This window comes from Sturnus vulgaris, chromosome 21 (assembly GCF_052056855.1).
Source record: "Sturnus vulgaris isolate bStuVul1 chromosome 21, bStuVul1.hap1, whole genome shotgun sequence".
NCBI lineage: Eukaryota > Metazoa > Chordata > Aves > Passeriformes > Sturnidae > Sturnus > Sturnus vulgaris.
Window position 1 is genome coordinate 7,919,006 of NC_142263.1, and position 23,212 is coordinate 7,942,217.

The 23,212-nt window shown below is 54.7% G+C and overlaps 1 protein-coding gene across 1 annotated transcript in view; it reads right to left on the reverse strand.

Moving 5' to 3' along the window:
• STX1A (syntaxin 1A) overlaps positions 1-21,966 on the reverse strand; it is a 68,697-nt gene extending 46,731 nt beyond the window's left edge. The window contains exons 1-3 of the mRNA XM_014891632.2: positions 21,869-21,966; positions 7,570-7,647; positions 6,361-6,460 (exon numbers count right to left, since the gene is read on the reverse strand). Coding sequence (XP_014747118.2) covers positions 6,361-6,460; positions 7,570-7,647; positions 21,869-21,898 — 208 coding nt within the window. The 5' untranslated portion in view covers positions 21,899-21,966. The remainder of the gene's footprint in view (positions 1-6,360; positions 6,461-7,569; positions 7,648-21,868) is intronic.
• Positions 21,967-23,212: the final 1,246 nt, after the last annotated feature.

The following is a 23,212-nucleotide window of genomic DNA, read 5'->3' on the forward strand; positions in this document are numbered from 1 at the left end:
GCTCGCCCCTGCTCTGCCTGCACCCCATGGCACCCACTGGACCAGAGCCTGGAGGAACTGGACTGGTTCAGAGCTGAAGGGTGGCATTTTGCCAGTTTGTTCCCAGAGACCATGGAGAGGGCTGGACTGATGACTCCCTGGAAGCTGTGTCCACAAGCTGACACACAGCTGAGTCCCTTGCTCACACACAGAGGAGCTGCCATGACCTGCCAGTCCTCTCTGGCAGCCCATATCCTTCAAACACACATTGCCTGTGGCTACTCAAGGGCAACACCCAGCACCCAAACACAGGAAACCCCAGCCCATCCCACACAGAGAAAGTAAAGAGCAACCCAGTCTGAAAAGCTCAAGGAACACTGACCAGCAGCTAGGCCAAAAGTCCTGGAGACCTGATACCCTGGGGTACCCCACCCCTTTAAAGCCAGAGCTGGGGCAGGGGCAGGGGCCTGGGAAGGCTGGGATTGTGCAAAGCCTACACAAAACATCTGAGCTGCTGTGGTGACCTGCCAGGATGCAGCCAGAAGGGCAAACAGCTCTTTAAGCACAATATATTTGTTCCTGGGCTGACGTTGGTATGTAAATCGATCATAAATAGACTCAGGCTGGAAATGAGAAGACCACTAGAGGGTATGTCCTCCAGTGGCCCTTCAACAAGAATTACTGGCAGGAGAAACAAAACTCCTCCAAGATAGAGCTGGAGCAGCGTGTGCAAGGGTGACAAAAGTATCTGTGTGACACAGGGACAGGACAAAGCCACCTGAGGCAACCCAAGCACAGTGTGGCATTGCCATAAGGGCCATGGGTAGCAGTAGCACCATGCTGCTAGGGATGGCCAGGCCAAATGATGTACTGGAGACAGTCTGGGAGATCCTGGACCCCTCAGTGGGCAGAGGAACCCCCATCCCTGCACCAAACACCCCTCCAGTCTCTACAATTCACACCAGGTTTGGTATAAGGGGCAGCTACAGCTGCACCAACCATGGGTAAAAAGGCTGAGAACACATTCTCTTAGAGCCCTTAGGGACCTGCCTGGAGGAGGGAGAAGCAGGAAGCAGAGTTAGGATGCTGAGAGCCACAGGGGCAGATGGCACCTGCTCTCACTGTCCCCATGAGTGCCTGCTGTGCTGTGCTTCTGCTGCCACACCATGCTCTTGCCACTTGCTGAGGCTGCTGTTGAGGACCATGACATGCACCAGCTGCACTGCTGTGTCCTCCAGCCTCAGTCCCACTCCAGGAGCTGCAGGAAACCAGAATCATCCAGCCTTCCCAGGCCACTCATGATTTTATGTCCATCAAAGCCACTCCACATCCTGACATCCAACTAGGCCAAGGGCAAAGTCCTGCAGCTGGGTCAGGGCAGTCCCCAGTGCCAGCACAGACTGGGGGAAGGCTGGAGAGATGAAGGGATGGATGGAGAACACCCTGCAGAGAAGGACTGGACGATTCTGGGGAGTGACAAATGGGACTTGACCCAGCCATGGGCAGTGGCAGCACAGAAAGCCAAATGTCTCCTGGGCTCATCCTCAGCAATGTGGGCAGCAGAGGAGGGAGGGGATGTTCCCCCTCTGCTCCACTCTCCTGAGACAGCCTGGAGCTGCCTCCAGCTCTGGGGTCCCAGCACAGGACAGTGGTGTTGAACTGAGGGTGGAGTCAGGTTGGATATAGGGAATAAACGTCAGACCATGAGGGGCTGGCACAGGGTGCCCAGAGAAGCTGTGGTTGCCCCATCCCTGGAAGTGTTTAAGGCCAGACTGGACCAGGTCTGGAGCAGCCTGGTGTAGTGGAAGGTGTCCCTGCCCACAGCAGGGGGTTCGAATGAGAACAGCTTCAAGGTTCCTTCCAGTCCAAGCCACTCTGTGATTTTATTCCTACTTCAGGCCAGACTGCCTGAGCAGGGGCAGCTCCCAGCTCATAAAGGCTGCAGATGAAGGGTGAGAGCAGAAGATGAACAGGGAGGATATGCTGCTTTTGCTTTCTGTGTCCAGGACATGCCCAGACACCTTTTCCCAGATCCCAGAGCCCCTGCTCTGCTGGGGCTACACTTGCTTCACCTTCCAAGTCTGATGAAGTGTGGCCTGTCTCTGATTTCCCATCCGAGGGAAGCTGGGAGAGGGAAGGAGCAATGAGAAGACAGGAGAACGAAGTCACCCTCACCTGTCCTCTCCACTGCTCCTCCCAAAGGAGCATCACAGTCCTGAGCCTGCAGCCTCCAACACAGCACTGCAGCAACTCCTGGTTTTCAAGAAAACCTCCTCCCTGCCCTGGTGGGACCAGGCACCACAGGAAAGTAGCCCCAGAAAACCACTGTACAGTGGGAAGGGGAGCTGAGAGAGCACAGAAAGCCGTGTCTGAGAGGGGCAGCTCCAGCAGGAACCAGCCCCAGCTTTGCTTTACCAGCAGCACCAGAGCAGCAGCTCCTTGGAGCACCCTGGGCTTCCCACTGGGATACACTCCCAAAGGAGCTGCTGAGAGGTGAGGTTGTGCTTACAGGAGAGCACAGAGCCAGCTCAGAGGGATCCAGCCAGCACCTCAGCACCCAGACAGCTCCAAATTGTTTTATTTACACAGGCCAGTGCTACCTCAACAGCAGAATCAGACAGAAGTGAGCAGCTACAGCTTGTCTCCTTGCCTGCCTGACACATCTCTCCACCAGAAAATGGTCTGCTAGGAATAATAGGGGCCACTCTCCAAGGAACTCCCAGCAGCCAGAAAGACTGAACAAAGTCACCTGTGCCCTGGTGTCAAACACCACCACCCTGAGCCTGCACAGCTACAATGATGAAGCCAGAAGTCAAGTATCCACGGAAGTGAACCTCTCCTGTCCTGGTGCAGCTGTCATGGACCTGCTTCCAGGTCTGAAATATTTACTGGGTCTCCCGAAGCCTGCAGAGATGGGCTGAGCTGACAGGCTGAGAGACACAACTTGGGATCTGAAGATTTCTGTTCCCAGAGGCAACTCATGGAGCAAACAGCCTTGGTTACATAACACTCTGCTGGAGAGGCGTGGAGCACGGCCACTGGAGGGATGCAATGCTCAGAGAGGAGGAATGGCAGAGAAGCCCTTCCTGACCACTCCAGGAAAACTACAAATGTGATTTCATTCCTTGCTGGCTGGAATGCCACCCAAAGCCATCTCCTCTGGGGTGTGGCCTGGATCAAGGAGAAGCAGCTGATTCCAGCGCCAGGAGCAACAACAGTCAGAGCACTCACTGGGAAGGATTTTAGGAATGGTTTTACCAGGAGCTGTGACTCAAATCTGGAGTAGCACAGCGATGGCCCCAACCCAAGGAGGAACACAGCCCCTCAGCTTTTCCAAGCCCACCCCAGTCCCATCATGGCTCAGCCCAGCTGGGTGGGGAGACCTTCCCAGTGCCCCTGCAGCCAGACCCAAACCTGCTGGGGCTGCAGGCTCTCACCTCACTGGCTCAGTGCAAAACCAGCCAGCTGCCCACCCACTGGGCTCCAAAACAAGCCCAGGCAGCAGTGGCAAGCCAGATCCAAACCAGTCTGTGCAGCCAGAAGAGGGATCAGCAGGAAGGGAGGGAGGGATGAGCCCTTCCATGAGACACGGATCCTGCCCCTCCACACAGCAGGCAGGTGGGTAAATCCAGGTCTCACACGAACACTGGACCTCACTTTCTCCTGCAAACAAACAACACCAAGGGCTTGCATCTGCCTAAGCAGAGCCACTTAAAAATCAGATTCCAGTGGGATTGTGCCCGTGGAGTCCCTCTCTTCTGTTACTGACCCTGAGAAAGCAGCTATTCACCAGCAGCCACTACACATCTCCCCATCCATCCCTCCACTCAGCATTCCAACAGCAATGCCCATCACTGCCCATACATTTCCCAGACTACTAGCCCAGCTCTGTCCCAGCCTAAAGCCCCACTCCAGAGTCCTCCAGGAGGCCTTGCTGGTGGTGTTTAAGGAGTTTGTATCTCTGACAGAGAAGCTACACCCACACCAGACCAAGCTGCACAGCACATGTGCCTCCAGACAAGGATGAGGAGTCTGTGACATTCTCTTGTTTCCTGGAGGAACATTTCCCATCATCTTGCAGTGAAAGTTCCACATGACACTGAAGTACTTGGAGATCACTAAGAAATAAGCAAGGTGCTGTTCCAGAGGGGACAAGCAGCATCCCAAATCCCTGCAGAGAGCAACATCTTGCCCTGATGGCCATACTAGGTGTCACTCCTTGCCATGTTAAACTGCAAACCACAGTGAGCACATCCCAAAATCAGCCTCTCACAACCTACATTTTAGTATGCTTTGGCTCCATCCCCATACCTTATGGGAACTGGTTTCTGAATTTCCAAATTAATCTCAATAAATTCACAGCCCAGGGTTACAAATAGCCTTTGCATTAATGAGCAGGTTCTCTGTGGGTTCAGGAACACAGGAGGGTGGGGATGAGGCTGCCAGCACAGGCAGAGCAGGTCCAGAGGTGGCCACCAAAATGATCCAACGGCTGGGACAAGGGGCAGTGAGGTCAGATCGGATACGAGGAAGAAATGTCAGACTTTGAGGGTGGTGAGGGGCTGAAAAACGCAGAGAAGTTGTGGCTGCCCCATCCTCGGAGTGCTCAAGGGCACACGGGACAGGGCTTGGAGCAAGTGTTTCACTGCTGTAGGTTTAAGGTGTCCCCCACATGGCAGGGATGTGGAACTGGACATCTCCGAAGATCCTTTCCACCCCAAAGCACTCTGTGATTCTGAGTCTTTCCACTGCTGAGCCCTACCACACCTCCTGAACACACCACAATGCTACAAATCACTCATTTCAGATTAATGTGTGGGCTCCTCTCTTCCTGTCCACATGATTCTGTTATGACAAAGAATTCTCCACAGTACCACGGCAAAGTAACATAAAACAAAACCAGAAGCACTTCCAGTGTCCTGCGTGCTTCTGGAAGTCATGGGAATGTCACCACATCTTGTTCACTGCAGATCTCAGACCTTTAAATAGATTATTATGCTTTTAGGCCATGAGTGCCCTTTGCAGCCCCAAGTGGAGCCCATGCCACTGCAGCAGCCAGGAGCACAGCAGCTCTTCTGTGAACACCCCAAAACAGGAACACTGCAACATCTTACAGTGAAAGCACAAGAGCCTGGAGGATGACTGAGCCTGAAACATGTGAATTCCTTGAGAAAATCCCCTGCTTCCAGGCTTGGCCAAGGAAATTTTAGCTGAGGGGCAGCTGCCAAGAGAGGGGAGCCTGAGACAATTTAGGAAGGGCCAGTCCTTTAAAAAAATTACAATGTCTACTGATTTGACATAGGGCTGGATGCAGGACAATGTGTGTGAGGGCACCCTCCTGGGACTTCTAGGCACAATGCCACAAGCAGACATGGAACTGCACTGGGCAAATGAGAAGTGGATGGGAAGAGGGCAGATGACCTGGTCTCAGCTTTCCAGACTCTAGGCACTGGGAGCACAAGCAGTGCTCAGCCCATGGAATGCCAAAATGAGGGCTGCCAATGGCCTGGAGCCATCCTGCAGGGTCAGACCTGCAGCATCCAACACCCCTGTGACACCAGCATCAGGAGAGACAGCTGGGCTCAGGGTTACACTGAAGGTGGGGCTTGGAGCAGCAGAGCTGTTCCAGTGCTGCCCCTCAGCAGGTGAGCCTGGGCAAGGCCCAGCCCTACTCTGCAGAGCCCAGCCCTGCTCTCCCTACACAGTCCAGCCCTTGGATCCACCTGTTCCACAATAAGGGCTTTGCAGACACTGAAGCTGGAAAAGCTCTGCTGACCTCACCACCCTCACAGGCTCTGGCTCCCCTGGGAGAGCACTGCTCCCACCTGGGAACGGGGAACCACAGCACTCACAGCTCTAACTCTGCCCAGACACCCAAATGCTGCCACCTCTTGGGTGCTCAAATCCCTAACTCCAGCTCCTGGCAGCAAACCTCTTCTCTGGAAGACAAGGCTGGTGAAGAAAGAGGTCTGGAACTCTTTGACCAGCCAGCAACAGATTGTCCCCAGGACAGAGATGCAAGGTCCCAACTGCCCACCTCTGGCTCAAAGAGGAGCCATAACATTTCTGGGCCCAAGGAGGTGACATTTGCTCTGTTCTGCCTTATCCACAGACTTTCCCAGGCAGCCCAGGGCAAGACAACAGCCAACCACCACAAAAACAGCCACTTGTCCTTCCCAGCCTCCACACTGCCCCATCCTTTCAGAAATTCCCCTCTGGCAGCCTCACTGGACTCTCACCAACTCTCCATGTCTCAAAGCCACCAGTCACCAGGCAAGTCCAAGCCCTCCCTCACCATGCAGCCATGGCCACCTGCAGACACAGGGGACTGTGCCTGGCTCCACGTGCCCACAGGACACGCAGAGCTCCGGGCTCACTCACTTTCATCAGGGTTGGGTGAAGCGAGAATGGCGCTGTGCTTCCTTTTCACTTCTTCCACATTCTCCGAAATTTTATCAATAAAGCCTCGAATTTCTTCCACCTGTGCAGTGAGACAAGACAGGTCTCTGAGACAGACTGACTTTTGGAAAGTGAAGGGATTATTATACCCTATTCCAAAGCAACCATGACAAACATCCTCCTGGATAAATATTTTCCAGCTTGAAACTATAGCAGCACTGTGGAATCAGGCCTTCTCCATCCCACCAGCCAGCTCTGAGTCACAGCAGTGTAATACAGACTCTGTGTCCTGTATTCTTTGTGATACACTGAGAAACTTTTGGGATTTATATAAATCAGCATCAGATTGATTCCCAGACTCTGGCAGAACACTGCTGAGACTGCATAAGCCAGGCTGGTAGCAGCTCAGTTCCCCATGGCTCCTTGCTTCATAAAAAGCTCCAGAAATGCCCAATTTGATTCTCATTCCCCCCATTCCAGGGAGGCCACATTTTCCAAAAGATTCATTCTGGTATTTTCTCTGCACTTCTGTGCTACAGGAAGACACCAGCATCTCCCAAGAGGGGAAACCTCTCCTGTGTTCTCTGCCTGCCAGGCTGCTTACCCTCTAACTCAGTCTTCTCCTTCGGCTCACACCACTCCTTTGCTCATCTTCCTCCACCTGCACATCAGATTTATCCCAGTTCCCACTCCATTGCCTGCACAGATCCATTTTAACACCCCCCACACACATGCCATGCTAAGGGTGTGCTAAAAATCCGCAAGCAGATCTTACAGCCACCCACATGCCAGAAGACAACCTCTTGTTTGGGAACGGGAGGCACAAAATTAAATCAATCCCATGCAGAGACTGCTGCTCTGCAGAGGTGCTCTGGGGAAAGGCCTGAGAGCTGCATGTGAGGCTTCCCTGCTCCCACCGCCTGGGCAACAGCCTCACTGGGTTCTGGAGGAGCAGGGGGAGCAGGAGAACATCCATAGGGCAGCACAGCCCCGGGTCTGCAGGGAAGCCAGGCTCCTGATGTTCAGCACTCAGCATAACCCTGAGCATCAGCTGAGCAGCACCAGCCAGGGCAGGACCTTCATCCCATCCCCAGTGGCCACGGGAAGCCTGGACCGAGTACAACCCATCCTGGTGCCAGCAGAAAGGTCTGAACCAGCTTCAAAGCTGCACTGGAGGAACAAACCTCTCACCTGCTCAAAGAACTCATCCATGAAACGATCCCGGTCCACACTGACGGTGACTTCATCATCATCATCACTGTCCTTTGCCTGCAACAACACAGAGAGAGAGAGAAGCATCAACGAGTGCTTGCTGCAGAGTTCACAGCTCTATTTCAGGAGCTCCTCTGAGGCATCTTCCCCTTCTCCAGTGCTCACTTGCTCCAAGAGCTGGGGCAAACACTAGCCAGAGTGTGGAACACCTCAGGCACTGTCACTCCAAGCCCCCAGGACTCTGAGAGAGCAGAGAACAGACACACCCAGCAGTGAGGGACAGCCAAAACACCTTGGCAGCCAGTGCTCCATGGCACAGCCTCTGCAGCGAGCATGGGACACAGCTAAGGACACCCCACATCCATGGAGTGGGAGCTTCAAGGGCCCCCTCAGCCCTGTGTGAGCACACTGGCTCTGCAAGGAGCAGGAATGGGAAACAGCATGGATTCCACCATGGGAAACACCAGGATGCTGCAATGGAAAAGCATGAGGGATGTTGAGACTGGGAAAGCACAAGGGATGCTGCCATGGGAAAGCACGAGGGATGCTGTGATGGGAAAACACGAGGGATGCTGTGATGGGAAAACACGAGGGATGCTGCCATGGGAAACACAAGGAATGCTGCCACAGGAGAAAGCATGGGCGATGGCGTGATGGGAAAACACGAGGGATGCTGTAATGGGAAACATGAGGGATGCTGTCACAGGAAACACAAGGAATGCTGCCACAGGAAAGCAGGAGGGAAGCTGCAATGGGAAAACATGAGGAATGCCATATTAGGAAAACATAAGGAGTGCCATGATGGTAAAAACAAGGGATGCTGCCACGGGAAAGCACGAGGGATGCTGCCATGGGAAAGCACGAAGGAAGCTGCGATGGGAAACACAAGGGATGCCGTGATGGGAAAATAAAAGGAGTACTGCAGAGTGCAGGAAAGGTGGGAGCAAACAGATAATACAGCAGAACTAGTAAAGTCACAGCAGGCAAATGAGGGGTTGTCCTTGTCTGTAGAAGCATGTGTGTCATTGTCAACAGAGATGAAAACACCTCCTGTCCCAGCAAGGCGGGGGATGCAAGCTCTCAAGGGAAGGAAAAATTACAGTCCTCCACATAAGGAGACATTTAAAATATTATTATCCAAAGAAGTTACATGACGGAGGGAAATAGAAAATTAACAGGCTGGAAAAGTTTCTTCTTACTCCATCTTTACAAGAGAGAAGAAGCCAGTGAAATGGAGATTTAAGACAGGACTGCCCCTGCTCATCCCATGATGACTGCAGTTTTTGCAGACAGACACACAACACCCCATGGCTCCCCTGCAGAGAGGTAGCCACTACAGCCTCCAGAGAGAGCCCTCTTACATTGAAAAAAGCCAGATTAAGTATCTATCCTACTCGCTAAAATTGTCTTTCCACCCTACAGTGACTGATTTGGGCTGTATCATCCAGAATCCTCAGCTTTCAACCTTGTCGCCACTTGTGGCACTTTTTGCCTGGGTAATTCACTCATGCACAGTTATCTCATTCATGGTTATCCAGAGCCCTTGTGATCAGAGAGTTCCCACAATTCTGGTGAAAATCTCATCCTCACAAGGAAAAGCAAGCATGGTTCTGTTCTTACCCACCATTCTGTGGGCACAGAAAACTGTGTCCTAAAGTCTGAAATGGTGCTCACAGCCACTCAGGCCAGGAGCTGCCATCCTGGGGATGGGTTGGTATATTTAAATCCCTCCAGTGATGGTGACTCCACCACTGTCCTGCACAGCCTATTCCTGGGTTTGACAATCCCTTCTGTGAAGATGTTTTGCCTAAAATCCAACCTAAAACTTCCCTGGAGCAACTTGGGACCATTTCTACTTGTCTTGTCACATGGTAACTTGGGAAAAGAGCTTGACCCTCACCTGGCTCCACCCTCCTGTCAGGGAGCTGTAGAGAGTTAAGAAGGTTCAGCCTCCTTTTCTCCAGGCTGAGCCGCCCCAGTTCCCTCAGCCATTCCTGGTCCTCCAGAGCCTTCCCTTGCTCTCCTCCCTTCTGTGGATATGCTCTAGCCCCTCAATGTCTTGCTTTTAGAGGGGCCCAAAACTGACCCCATGATTTGAGATGCCTCAGCAGTGCCCAGCCCAGGGGATGGTCACTGTCCTGGTCCCACTGGCTACTTAGGAGCTGGGGCTGGACAGTCCCTGCAGCAGGCACTGCTTTCTGCATCAGGCAGGGCCAGCTTTTCTCCTGAAGCTTTTTGCTTCCAAAATTCTGCAGTTTGCTCACACGGGGTCCACAGCACCTCTCCTATTCCCTTCAGCATTCACAGTCTGGCACTGAGAGCCAGGGCACTGCTCAGGCTTTGGGCAGAGCTGGATATATGACCACATCCAACACTTCCCACCTTCCCTGGAGCCAAAGGCAGGATTTGGCTGCAGGCTCTTTTAAATCCTCCCTGCAGCCAGTGCCACCAGACAGCCCAGTCCCTCCCCGTGTCCCCTGCCATCACTGCTCCAGCCTTGCTCAAAGCCATCTGAGCACAGTGACAGCTGTCACCCTCCGGTCCCGACCCCGGTGCTAACTGTGCCATTCCTTCAGCCAGCAGCAAGCCTGGCTGTAAGCTCAGGTCCCCTTGGGTCAACAACCGGCTCCAGAGCAATGCCCACATAGGCTCGATTGCTACCAGAGCATCCCAAGCACTCCCCCAGCACCCACAGCACATGGGAGGAGGGCTCACCATCGAGGAGGTCACATAGAACCATGTCCTAAAGCTAAGAATGTGTGGACAGATCTTTGCTATAGAGATACAGGTGCCATCCATGTTCACATTCCACTTTACATATCACACATGCCTGCTAGGTTAGTGCTGTGCTTGATTTTAAGCACAACAGCTTTTAAGCATCACACACTTTGGTGGGTGGTACCAAGAGCCCACTGGATGAGCAATTACAACAGAGACCCCCACCTACACCCCCAGGATCATGGAAAACGCCAACAGATCCTGGGGACACACGCTGTGAGTGATGGAAGATGCAGCTGCCAATGCAAACACCACCCTGGATGCTTGTTGCCAGGTCAGGGGATCTTTTTTCCCCCACCCTGCTAAGCCTCTCCATGTCAGGGACGAGGACATCCACACCAGCCCCACAGCTGGAGGGGCACACACCCTGCCTGTAGCTCCTGCCACCTCACCATCCAACAGGATGGTCATCTACAGGAAGGAGTCAAAGGAAAGGGGATTCTGGTGGGTGACAAATGGGATTGACCTAGCCACAGGCAGTGGCAGCACAGAAAGCCAAATGTCTCCTGGGCTCATCCTCAGCAATATGGGCAGCAGAGGAGGGAGGGGATGTTGCCCCTCTGCTCCACTCTCCTGAGACAGCCTGGAGCTGCCTCCAGCTCTGGGGTCCCAGCACAGGACAGTGGTGTTGAACTGAGGGTGGAGTCAGGCTGGACATGAGGAAGAAATGTCAGTCCATGAGGGTAAGTGGCCCAGAGAAGCAGTGGCTGCCCCATCCTTGAAATGTCCAAGGCCAGGCTGGATGGGGCTGGGATAGTGGAAGGTGTCCCTGCCCATGGCAGGGCGTGGAACTGGATGGGAAGCACCAGTCAGCCCCTGCAGCCCTGTACAGAAAAATGCACCTTCAACACAACTTCTCCACAAGCCTATCCGGGTTTTTTTGCATCATTCTGGCAGGACCTCAATTTGCCAGAATTCTGAGCCCCTTTTTGTAGCCTGTGAGCAGAGAATTCCCACTTTTAATTTTAAATGCAGGCTTGTATGGAAACCAGGAAGGCCAGGGACTGGCAGCAGAGGAAGAGCAGCAGGAGAGCAGGGTACCTGCCAAGATACTGCTCTTCTCCTTGTCACCTCTTGCTTGTCCCTTCCACAGGGAAACAGGCCTGGCTCACTGCCCAAAGGATGCCACACCCCAGCCTAGCTGCCATACCCAGAAATCCTGAAGGAAGGGACCCACCACCCACAGAAGGGGCTTCTGCCAAAGCCACACACAGCCTTGTGGGAGGCACTCATGGTTGAGGGTAGACCAGTCCTGGGAGCACAGAGGCTGATGGACAGGCAGAGAGATGTTATTTAGGGCAGGCACTGGACAGGGGAGCGGCACAGAGCCCAGCCAGAAGCCCCATGAAGAGGAAATTACACAGATGGAGCCTGCTGGTCAGGAGGGCACATGTCACTTGTCACTCCGGGCTGGAGAAGGGCACCATCTGTCCAACCCACGTCACTGGAAACACCCTCGGTGCCACACTGCCTCCAACCCCCAGTGTCAGCAGATCAACCCCAGACCTGTCAGGCAGATCATCCCACCCCACCACTCCGAGCCCCTGAGCCAGCAAGCAGCAGCCACGTCCCCTAATGGGTGACTTGGACTGGAACTGGAGGAGATGCCACTGGGAGAACAGCTCATGGGATGCAGGGCTGATGGATCAGCTGTCCCCAGCATTTCCCTCCACTCTGGCCCTCACCGTTCTACCCCAAGCTTGAGGTGTCCCCCCATGATTAATTGTAGTGCAAATATCAGAACGAGACCAAAACTTTCCAAAGGAAACATAACGCATCACACAGCATCCCAGCATTTTGGCTTCACGCATCCCAGCTGTGAGCATCCCAGGTTTCCAATGTCACATGGAAAGCTCCTGTCTCAGCCAAAACTACCTGCAGGTGCTGCTCAGCACAAGCAGCACAATTCCCCAGCCAGGGAACTCACAATGTCAGGCACACCATCCTCCCAGTGCCTCTCCACTTATGCCTCAGGCACTGTCAGGCAGCACCAAGGACCCAGGGTTCGAGGCTTTTCCCCCACACAGGGTCGGTGAGGATAACCTTTCTTTTGCACGGTTTTTATTTTTCCAGTGCACCAGAGGCCAACCAGTGGCACCACATGGGCACTGCCCCAGCAGCTGGGATGGCTCTGGGAGCTGCTGCCTCTCTCCAGTGCCGCTGAGCAGTGGGAGCTAAATGGGGAGGGCAGGGCAGTCAGAGCTCCTCCAGCAGCTTTCGGAGCCTCACTGGGTTCAAAGAGCCCTTCACAAGGGCCAAAACCCAAGTGGAGGCAGAGGCAAACTGTGATAGCATTCCTGACAAAAAGGAGAGCAAATGGGAAGACATCCAGAGCCCTGGAGCATCCTGGCTCGGTAGGTTTTGTAACCAGCACATGCTAATAAATTTATTATTGAGGAAATTACATTCCCGTGGTTCCAACCACCCCATTCCCTCTCCAAGCACTTTCTGAAAGAGGCAAAGGAGCACAGAACACCTGAAAAGACTTGATGCTTACTCCCTCCAAAGAGCAATGGTGGCAGGGTGGGCTGTGCAGGACATAACCAGGTCTCTGTCACCTCACAAGGGGCCACATGCAGCCCCAAGTTCCTGTCCTCTCCCGTCAGTGCTGCAGATGTATTTGACCATATCCAGATGCATCCAGGGAGTGGTGCAGGCAGCAGAGGCAGGGCAGAGGAACAATGTGCTCGGCCACTGTTGGGCACACCTGAACCCGGACACATCCCTCTACCAAGCCCTGCTGGCACATTTTCCTAGCAGACATCTGTGTCCAGACAGGCAGTGGGCCCTTGCCTGCCTCCAGCACCCACGGGGCTGTGGGCCCAGGCCAAGCTGCCTCCCACCCTACCAGAGACAAGGCAAGCCTCACAAAAACAGAAGGGAAAGAAAAAGCCACAGCAGCTGCCATCCCCCTTCGAGGGACCACTCAGTTAAGCAAAGAAAGGCTCATCCCTGAGATGTAGAAGGCTGCTCGACAGCTTCACTCCCAGGCTGCATCTGTTTGTTTTTATTTACCAACACCTCCGTGCTGCTCTGCCCAGCTGAAGAGATTCCAGCCATCTGGGCTTGACTTGCTTTGTAAAATGATGTTCTTTCTGTACCGAGACCAGAACACAGGGGGATGCACGGGCTGCTCCTGGGGATGCCTCTGAGCAGCTGTGGGTCATGTCTGGGATTGTGTCCCCACACAGAGTGGCACACAGGGGTCCAACACCCAACAGGAGTCACCTTGTTCCCCATGTCCAAACTTCCAAGCCCAGGGCACTGCTGCTGGCACCGAGGGCTCCCAGGGCAGCTCATTCCAGCATGCAGCTGTGCAAGGAAGGACAAGGTCAGAATAACTCAGCAGCGAGCAGCACTGACATCTCAGCCATCTCACAGAGCCTGAAGGACACGTAGGAGAGTGCACAGACACTCAGATCTCTGGAAACAGAGCCTAAAGGACACACAGGAGAGTGTACAGACACCCAGATCTCTGCAAACATCCCAGCCTGGCTCTGTGATGCTTGGCAGCACAAGGACAACTCAGCACAGCCTCACCTGGACAAGGTCCAGAGCACCCACAGATCTCCCACCCACCAAACAACTCCCTCACCCTGAGGCTGGTCCTGACCTCCCCACACTTCAAGATTTGCTTTAGGCATCTGCAGCAGCAAAAAAAAACCCTTCAAGCAGGGCTGAAGTCGTGCTCCTGAAGGTTTCCAGGAAGGTGGTGTCAAGGCTGAGGATAAGGACAGCCGGAGGGTATGATCCCAGGAGACAGCCCTGAAGAGCTGAACCACCCAGGACCGGGGTTTAAACTGGCTGTGATCTCAGCCTCAGCCCTTTTTGCAGACCATATAGTACAGCTGTGCACCACCATCACCTCCATGGCACACAGGCCCCAATCCCAGCTGTGTCTATTCCAGTATTAAATGCAGCTGGCAGCCTGTCACCAGTGGTGTTCTCCAGGAATCAGTGTGGGGCCACTCCTGTCTAATGGCTTTATCAATGATGTGACAAGGGGATCCAGGGCACCCTCAGCAGAAGACACCAAGCTGGGTGAGATGCTGACCTGCTGGAGGGATCTGGGCAGGCTGAATCAATGGGCCAAGGCCAATTCTATGACATTCAATGAGGCCAAGTGCCAGGTCCTGCTCTAGGGTAACAACAACCCCATGGAATGCTCCAGGCTGGGGGCAGAGTCGCTGAAAAGCTGAGAAAGGCCTTGGGGTGCTGGCCAGCAATAGCTGAACATAAGCCCAGGTGGGCAAGAGGCCAGTGGCACTTGGCTTGTATCAGAAATAACAGGCAGTGATTGTCCCTGTGCTGGACACTGCTGAGGCACCACAAACCTTGGGGTCAGTTCTGGGCCCCTCACAGCAAGAGATCACAACACTGAGATGCTGGAGCATGTCCAGGGAAAGGAATGGAGTGGGGAAGGGTCTGGAGCACCAGGAGCAGCTGAGGGAGCTGGGGGGGCTCAGGGGGACCTCACTCTCTGCAATGCCCTGACAGGAGGGTGGAGCCAGATGGGGGTCACGCTCTGCTCCCATAGAACAAGACAAGAGGAAACAAGACTGGACAAGAGGAAACAGCCTCAAGTTGTGCCAGGGCAAGTTTAGTTGGATACTGGGGAAGAATTCTTCACAGAAAGGGCTGTCCAGCCCAGTTGCCAGGGCACAGGCCGTGGTGGAGTCACTAGTCCTGGACAGACTTAACAGATGTGTAGCTGTGGCACTTGGGGCTAGTGCTGGCCTTGGGAGTGCTGCAGAAACAGTTGGATCTTAGAGGGGTTTTCTAACCTAAGCAATTCTAATATTCACCAAAACCAGCCCATACCTTCCCATTAACAACTTTTTTTATGAATAAAAGTTGACTATAGCATTCAGCAACATCTGCATGAGTCAGGTGGTATTTCCAATTTCCAACACTAGCAGTGCAAGGGAAACATGATTTCCAAGAGTTTTGTCCTTAGGTGCTGGCTTGCATTTCTGCAAAATAATTCCTAGCCTTTGGCACAAAGCCCAATCCTTTTACCAGGACTATGAACACTCTTAAGCTCAGATTTAAAAGCAAACAGGTAAAATTCTGCTTAACTCTGAGGAAGAAGTGTCAGAAGTCACAAAGCTGCCACCAGTCCTGAAGAGGGCAATGAGCTGAACTCACTGACCTCCTCCTGCAGCTCTGAAGCACAGACAGCACTATGACCTACTGGAAAAGCACCTGTACTTTACAGCCAGTACTTCATACATTTATAGTCATGGCTGAAGAATAATTTGGTTAAAAACAGACAAAAATAATCTGAAATTAATTTCTTATCATCCTCTAAATGGCATCATCATTGCTACAGCTCCTGTGCAGACCAGAGCTTCCCACGGGCAGTAAAAGGACCTGCAGCCACAGCACTAATCTCTTATCTCCACTCCATTCATCAGGTTCAGCACTCAGAGAGGTCTCTGCTGAGATCATCACCGTGCTTTGGTGTCTGCAAACGTCACCAAGCCCTGGTGATGCCCACTAGTGACATTGCAGTGTGTCCTAGGAAACTGTCAGAGAGAAAAGAAGGAAAGCCTCAGAGAAGGTGACACAGGCAGCACCACAACTCCCATGGCTGTGGGATCAACACAGTCTGCAAAATGGTTATCCTTCAAATCCCATTACCCCCCTCCCCACAAACAGGCACTCATGGAATGCACTGATTTGGAGCAGACCTACAAGGATGCTCCAGTCCCACCCCCTGCCATGGGCAGGGACACCTTCCACCAAACCGAGTTCCTCACATGAAAGCTCAATGGCATTTCTTTGGTGCTCTTGTCTAGATACTGTAAAAGAACCTCAGCACCATCCAGGTGAGACACTGATCCTCACAAAAGGTAAAGGTCCTCTGGAAAACCAATACAAACAGTCATTTCACACACAAACCCAAAGTCTGACAGAACCTGATGGAAGACCAGCAATGGCAGAGAAAAAGGCAGAGCTCACACCAGAAAACCTGCAGCACATATCTGCAGAAGTACAGCAGGATGAAGTGGCCACAGGGGGAGCGCTCTCCTGAAAACTCACAGGACAGTGAGCAGAAAATTTTAATTATTTCCCATGAAAAGAAATCTGAGTCTGCAATATTCACTAGAATCTGGAAACTGCACTGTTAACAGGAAGTTCAGTCCCACCCTGCAGGAGATTTTGATGCTGCACAGCCACGTCTGTCCCCTGCACTGGAATGTGTCCTGAGGTGCCTGTGGATGCCTGAGGAGGAGGAGGCAGCAGGGAGGAGGAACCTTCTCCTGTGGAAAGAATATGCTGGCCTAGGAGCAAATGAACACAATTTGGGCAGGAGATTTAGAATTCTACAACCAGTCAGGAGCTGGTCTAGTTGAAGATGACAATAGGCAGGAAGATGGCAATAGGGTTGCATGATACGGCTCTTTGAAGGTTCCTTGGCAACTGAGGGGAAACTTTTCTTGAGCCTGAGCCCTTCCGGGCTGCTGGAGCAGAAGGACTTCCTACTCTCCTCTGAATGTCCCCAAGAAGAGCTTTTGGCCAGCATATGTCCTGGGCTCCACACACTACTTCCATCACTCCTGCAAAAGGTGATGGAGGAAGAGACCCTCCTGTCAGGAGAGAGCAGCTGCATCACTACAGAAAATACTCAGAGTATCACTGAAAAAGGTTGAAAGATGTTTCAGAGCATCTCTCGTGTGGGACCTGAGCACCCAGAATTCTGTCTGCTGTGTCAGCCCCATCCCTGGAAGTGTTCAAGGCTAGGCTGGAGAGGGCTCAGAGCAATCTGGTCTAGCCGAAGGTGCTCCTGCCCATGGCTGGGGTGTTGGAACCACACGGTCTCTGAAAGTCCTCTTCAACCCAAACCACTCTGTGAGCCCATGACACACCACATGCTACAGCCTGTCCCCTGTTCATAACCATAGGTCTGCTCCCTGATTTGGGGGGCAAAAGCAGTGCCCACATTTCCAACACCAGCCCTGGTTCTGGCCACTGTAGGCAGGGGTCCAGGCAGAGGTGCAAGCAGCCTGTGACACATCACCCCCGGCCTTCCCCTTCTTTCAGTTCAGCAAAACCTCCCGCTCCTTGTGCCTCCACAGTTGCCTTGTTTCATATTCTTCCTCAGCAAAATCAGCCTCTTTGGCTTTGTGCCTGGCCTGGTCCTGACACAGCATAGCTCCATCTCCATTTCCCACGCTGTCCTCTGCTCGCCCTCCCCTCCCCACACATCTCCTCCAGGATCATCCTGCAGACACCATGGCACAAGGACACTCCCCTGAGGCAGGTGTGCTCAGGTCACCTGGAGCCAGAACAATACCACACACTCTGTCTTCCTGGTCCTCCACCCGGGCTCACTCTCCTCTTTTCTGCTAATATACATAATTTCTGGAAGAAGCAATTTATCACAGTACTTAGCTTAATGAGCCTTACTGTACATGTTCTGCCTGTAGTGATAATTTTGCATATTTCCTGAGAAATCTTGTTAATGGGGAGATACATGGCAAAACAAACATTTGTACAGCTTCCGAGCAGCTCACACACAAAGACACTTTGATTAAAACAACAGGAATGGGACTGAACCCTTTTGGCTCCAGCCTCTCAGATATCCAACGCACAGCTGATGTATCTGGCTGCCCTCACTATCACTCTCATCACTCTCTGGTGCCCACAGATTGACACCAGGTCCCAGTGGGTCAAGAGTATTCCTGTATTCATGTCGACTTCAGTGGGACCACCAAACCCCCACGCACCAGACCTGAAGCTCCACAACACACACCAAGGGACCCTGGGGCTCAGACCCTCTGAGGTCTGTCTGTCCCTCAAACCCTGTCCATCCAGGCCCCTCCCAGGCTGGGGACATGACACACCACCCAGAGCTGACCTAGAGTCTGGGCTTTGCCTGCAGCCATGTTTAAAGCACAGAAAAGGGTTTTCCCAGTTTTTGGCCTGCCCTACCACGGTGTGCACCCATTGATGTGAACAGCATCCCTGTGGCACAGGGACACCCAGGACCTCTCAACTGCTGGGGAGAACAAATATCTCACACAGGAGCAGGTGGGGCTTATCTCCTTCACTTCTGTCACCTTCCTCCTTGCCCAGCTGCCCAGCCCAGCAGACCCCAGGTGTGAAGATTCATCAGCATCTCACCCCTCCTGCCCCAGGACCCCAAGGGAACAGGCAAAGCAGCTTCCCTGCCCCAGTGCTTGTGGGACCAGGAATGCTCTTAAGGGTAGCCATGATGTTTGACCTGCCACGACAGCTCTGCTCCTCCCCATGCCCAAAAAACGAGCATTTCAATAATGCTAAAACCCGTCAAGCTCAGCCAGAGCAGCGAGCTGTGGACACGGCACAGGCACCGGCTGTCACCCACCATGTGACAGCCCCACTCCCCACTGGCAGGGACACAGGACAGCTGAATTATTTACGTGACCCTTCTGGTTGAACAGAAGAGCTTGAAAGCACTTATGGCAACGAAGAGGGTTAAAAAAGGAAAGGAAGATGGCATCCAAAAGAGTAAATACATTCATCTCCAAGGTCTGCAGGGACTTCTGCAGCCGGGGGGTGCTGGAAAAGATGGAGACACACAAGACCCGACCTCTGCAAACAGCAACTGTGGTCGACTTCACATTTGTGCCCCCAGGAGAGAAAGCCTCAGTAGGAGCAGTTTGGAATTAAGAGGAAGGGATGGAGTGAGGTCGCGCTGTGAGTCCTGGGGCACTGCTGCAGATTTCGCTGCCACAGGAGGGGTGGGGGTGGATCCACGGAGCCGGACCTGGAGCCCACCTTGCTTCCTCTCTCCTTTTATTTTTAACACACATCTCCCACAACTCCCACTGGCAGGAGGCAGCGCTGGGAGCAGGGACTTGGCTGTCAGGAGTGAGGATTCAGCCAGCTGGGGAGGGCAGTGGCACGGCACAAACACACAAACATCACTGGAGAAATGCACACAAAAACAGCGGCTGGAGATGAACAATGGCCACAGGAGGAAAGTGCACCACAAAAATTGGGCCCTGCCAATGACTGGGGGGTTGGAACTGGATGGTTCCTTCCAACCTAAATCTTTGTGATCCTATAACATTGGTGCATCTCCCTCACTTCCCCCCACTCTCAAAACACCATTCATAATTATTTTACCATTTGGACCTGTGTCACATCCTGGAAGTCCCAATGTCTCACTCAAACTGAGCTGTCAGCTCTATGACAGGATGGAGCACCACAGGACAGACTCTCACAATCCTGCATGTACACTCCATCTCATCAGGGTGCCTTTTGGGGGTGCTGGGGAACGGGACCAGCTCCAGACTCACTCCAGATGGGCAGGAAAGACCACTCATAGCCACAGCTGTGACACCTGCACAGAAGCAGCTGCAAACAAAGCTCTGCTCGGCCTCGTCCAAGGCATCCTGCACGGCCCATCCTCAGCTGCTCTCCTCCACCAGAAGATATGTTTCATCTGTAAGTTAAATTTGCTGTCCCTGGTTCAGAGCAGACCTGGGGACACTACTCCCACAAGGGCACTGAATAAGCTCCAGCAAGTCTGATCCAAACCAGAGCCGAGATTCAGAAAAGAGCTGGGATTAGCATTTTGAATTTCAAGTACCATTTAAAAAAATCCCATTAAGACATGGAGCTCCTGTTCTGTAAAGCAGTGACCGCCCTGCCTCCCCTCCTCTGCTCCAACAATGGCAGCTCTTTTTTTATTAATCCTTTTTTTTTTTATCATCCCTGGCAGAATTTAAATACTGTATTAACATTGGAAGAACTGATCCAGGCTATTAATGAGGCAGCAGAGAGGAAACAAGTTCAAACACTCCTGACTCTGTGTCCACTGCAGCATCTCGCTCCTCCCTGGTGTCTGCCACCACCAAGGGTGTAAATCCACGCTGCCTCATTCACTGCAGTCCTGCCAGGACCTACTCACATTCAGGGCAGCTGCATGCTCAAAAACATTCCTCCATCTCCAGGAGTCCCCAGGAAGAATGCTGCACCCTCAGCATGAGGCTGATGAATAAGGAGCAGCAGCAGGAGTGAGGCGAAAACACATTTTATTTTTCTCAAGGCGTATTTAAAGGAACAGAGAAATTTTAAAATACTCCATGGCATCACTTCTCAGCCAGCACCGGCTGCCAAAAGGACATTCATGAGGCTTCTTTTTACTATTATTATTAAAAAGCCTGTTTTCCAATCCCATTTCACAGCCTGTGCTGGTGGTGGAGACAGAGCCCCATGTTTGGGTGCTTTCCAGGCAGAGTGGGGAGGCAGCTCTTGCGGGAGCCTCTTCCTCCCCCAGAATCCACAGCCACTCCTGGGCATCTACAGTCAGCCCTGGGCATTCAGAGCTGCCCAATCACCCCAACAGCCACCCCATCATCCCTGACAGCCACCCCCTCAGCCCTTGCTGGCATCACCCCAGCCCCATCCTCCTGCTGTTTTTCAGACCAAACCAAACTCCCAGCCAGGTGATCCTGGTGGGAGCTCTGATGCCCGACCAGACTGGACACCCACACTGGTCCCCACTGCCCCAGGCTCTACGGCAGAGCCTTCCCCATGGGACAGACACCCCCCTTGCAATCCCAGGCGGCTCTGCAGCGCCAGCCGTGAAGTAATTTAAAAAAAAATCCACAAAAAAAAAATCTAACCAAACAAGAAAAAGCACTAGAGGGAGGACCAGGGGGTGGTACGGGGCGGGGGCTGGAGCACGACTCTAGGATTTCAGGATTTCGGGCTCCGGCCCTCGGGCCACTGCCGCTGGCCCCAGAGCTCGGCCCCACGCGTGGGCAGCGACACCACCGCGGCCCCGAGGGTGCAGGAGGGAGCTGGGGAAGGGCAGCGGGGGACACCGGGGGCTCCTTCCACCCATGCTCCATGCACGCAGCCGCCACCGCCGCCTCCCACCGCCCGCGCTGCGGGACCGCGGGGGCTCGGGGCTTCCGCTGGGCACGGCGCCGGCTACGGCCGCACTCTAAGCCCGACGCCTCCCGCACAACGCGGGTCACGGCACTGGAGTCCCCGCGGTGCAGCGGCCGCAGGCGCCGCTCGGCCCCGCCGCAGCGGCTGCGCCGGAGGATGAACACGCAAAACGGGAGCGGAGCGGGGCGGGCGCGGCACGGTCCCGGCTGAGCACGGCACGGCCCTGCCGACCGCCCCGGTACAAACACACCGGTACAAATACACGTCTGTATCCGGGCTCCCAGCGGCGATGCTGCCCAGCCGCCGCGGCCCCCGGTACCGCGCAGATCGCCGCTCGCACCGCCCGGCGCCGGGGACAAGCGGAGCGCTCCGCGGCGGTGCGGACAGCGCAGCCTGGAGACCCCCTTCTCCTACCGCGACATCCCCGCGATACCCGGGGGGCTCATCCCCTGCTCCCAGCCCCCGCCCAACCCCCTCGCCGCCGCCGCCGCTCAGGGCAGGGCGGCCTCTGCCCAGGGAGGGGGTGCCGAGACGGCTTCGGGCGGTTCCCGATGGGGGCAGAGGGCTGCCCGCATGCCCCGCATCCCCGGCTGCGCCCCGCACTCACAGCGCGCAGCTCCCCGGTCCGGTCCTTCATCCTTGCCCCGCTGCCGCCGCCGCTGGGAACGGGCAGAGCGCGGGGAGGGGCGGGCGCGGAGCATGCGTGGAGCGGTGCGAGAGGGGCGGGGGGGACACCGGGGGGACCCTACCATGATGGGGGCAGTGGCAGGGGGACACTGACACCGCGGAGTCACACTGCGGGGAGGCCACACGCGGGGTCTCACATCGGGGAGAGGCGAGCGGGGCGCACAGCTGGGAAGGTCACAGCTACAAGGGGATGTCACCGCGGAGGGGTCGCGCCGGGGGCCAAGTGAAGTGTCACTGCTGCGGGTCACACCCAGGGGACCTCACACGTGGGGGCGTCACATCTCGGGGAAGGGTCTCACTGGGAGGGGTCCACGCGAGACGGTCACAGCTGCGGGTCACACCCAGGGGACCGCACGCTTGTGGGCTAAGCATTGGAGCGGAGTCACACTTAGGGAGGCCACAGGAGGAAGTGATATCCGGAAATAACATCGGGAGGGATCACACCTGGGGAGGTCATACCTGAGGGACATCACATCATGGTGCTCTTAAGGGTGTGGAGGGACGCACAGCAGGGCAGCCCCAAGAGCAGGGTCACCCCTGCGTGTCCCTGGGGCGGTGGCAGTGGTGCTGGCAGTCCAGAACGCAGCAACATTTGGGGGCATCAACAAGACGGGCTGGCTCTGCCCCGTAGCCTGGGGACAAGCAGGGCATGTTGGAGGATCCACCCTGAAGACCCCAAAACCAGGCTCGCAGGGAGCAGAGGAGAGCCGGCAGGGCTCAGACACACGCTGCCAGTTTGTCGCTTTTGGGGAAACTGGCAGTGTCGGGGAGACACCCTTGTCCCTGCCCGCTGCCAGGGATGAAAAGTAGCGAGATCTCCCATACCGGGGCCTGCAGGTTCCTGCAGCTCCTGGGGCCATGGGATCCTGCCGCAGGGCCGCGGGTCGCAGTTCCCGCAGGCCGACCCGTGTCCAGCATCCCTGGGCTGCCCAGTGCTGGGGCACACCTGCTGCAAAGGCTGCGGTGCTCCCCCGCGGGTGTTACAGCCAAACCCAACGCACTCACCCTGTGTACAGCCCCACACACCGCGCATGGCTCCGCGCACCCCTCAGCCCCGCTCACTGCCACTGTCACACACACCATGCACGGCTCCCCGCCCCGCACAGCTCCGCTCTACCCCAGTCAGCCCGCACTGTTCCGCACAGCCCCATTAACCCCGCACAGCCCCGCTAACCCCGCACAGCCCCATTAACCCCGCACAGCCCCGCTAACCCCGCACAGCCCCGCTAACCCCGCACAGACCCATTAACCCCGCACAGCCCCA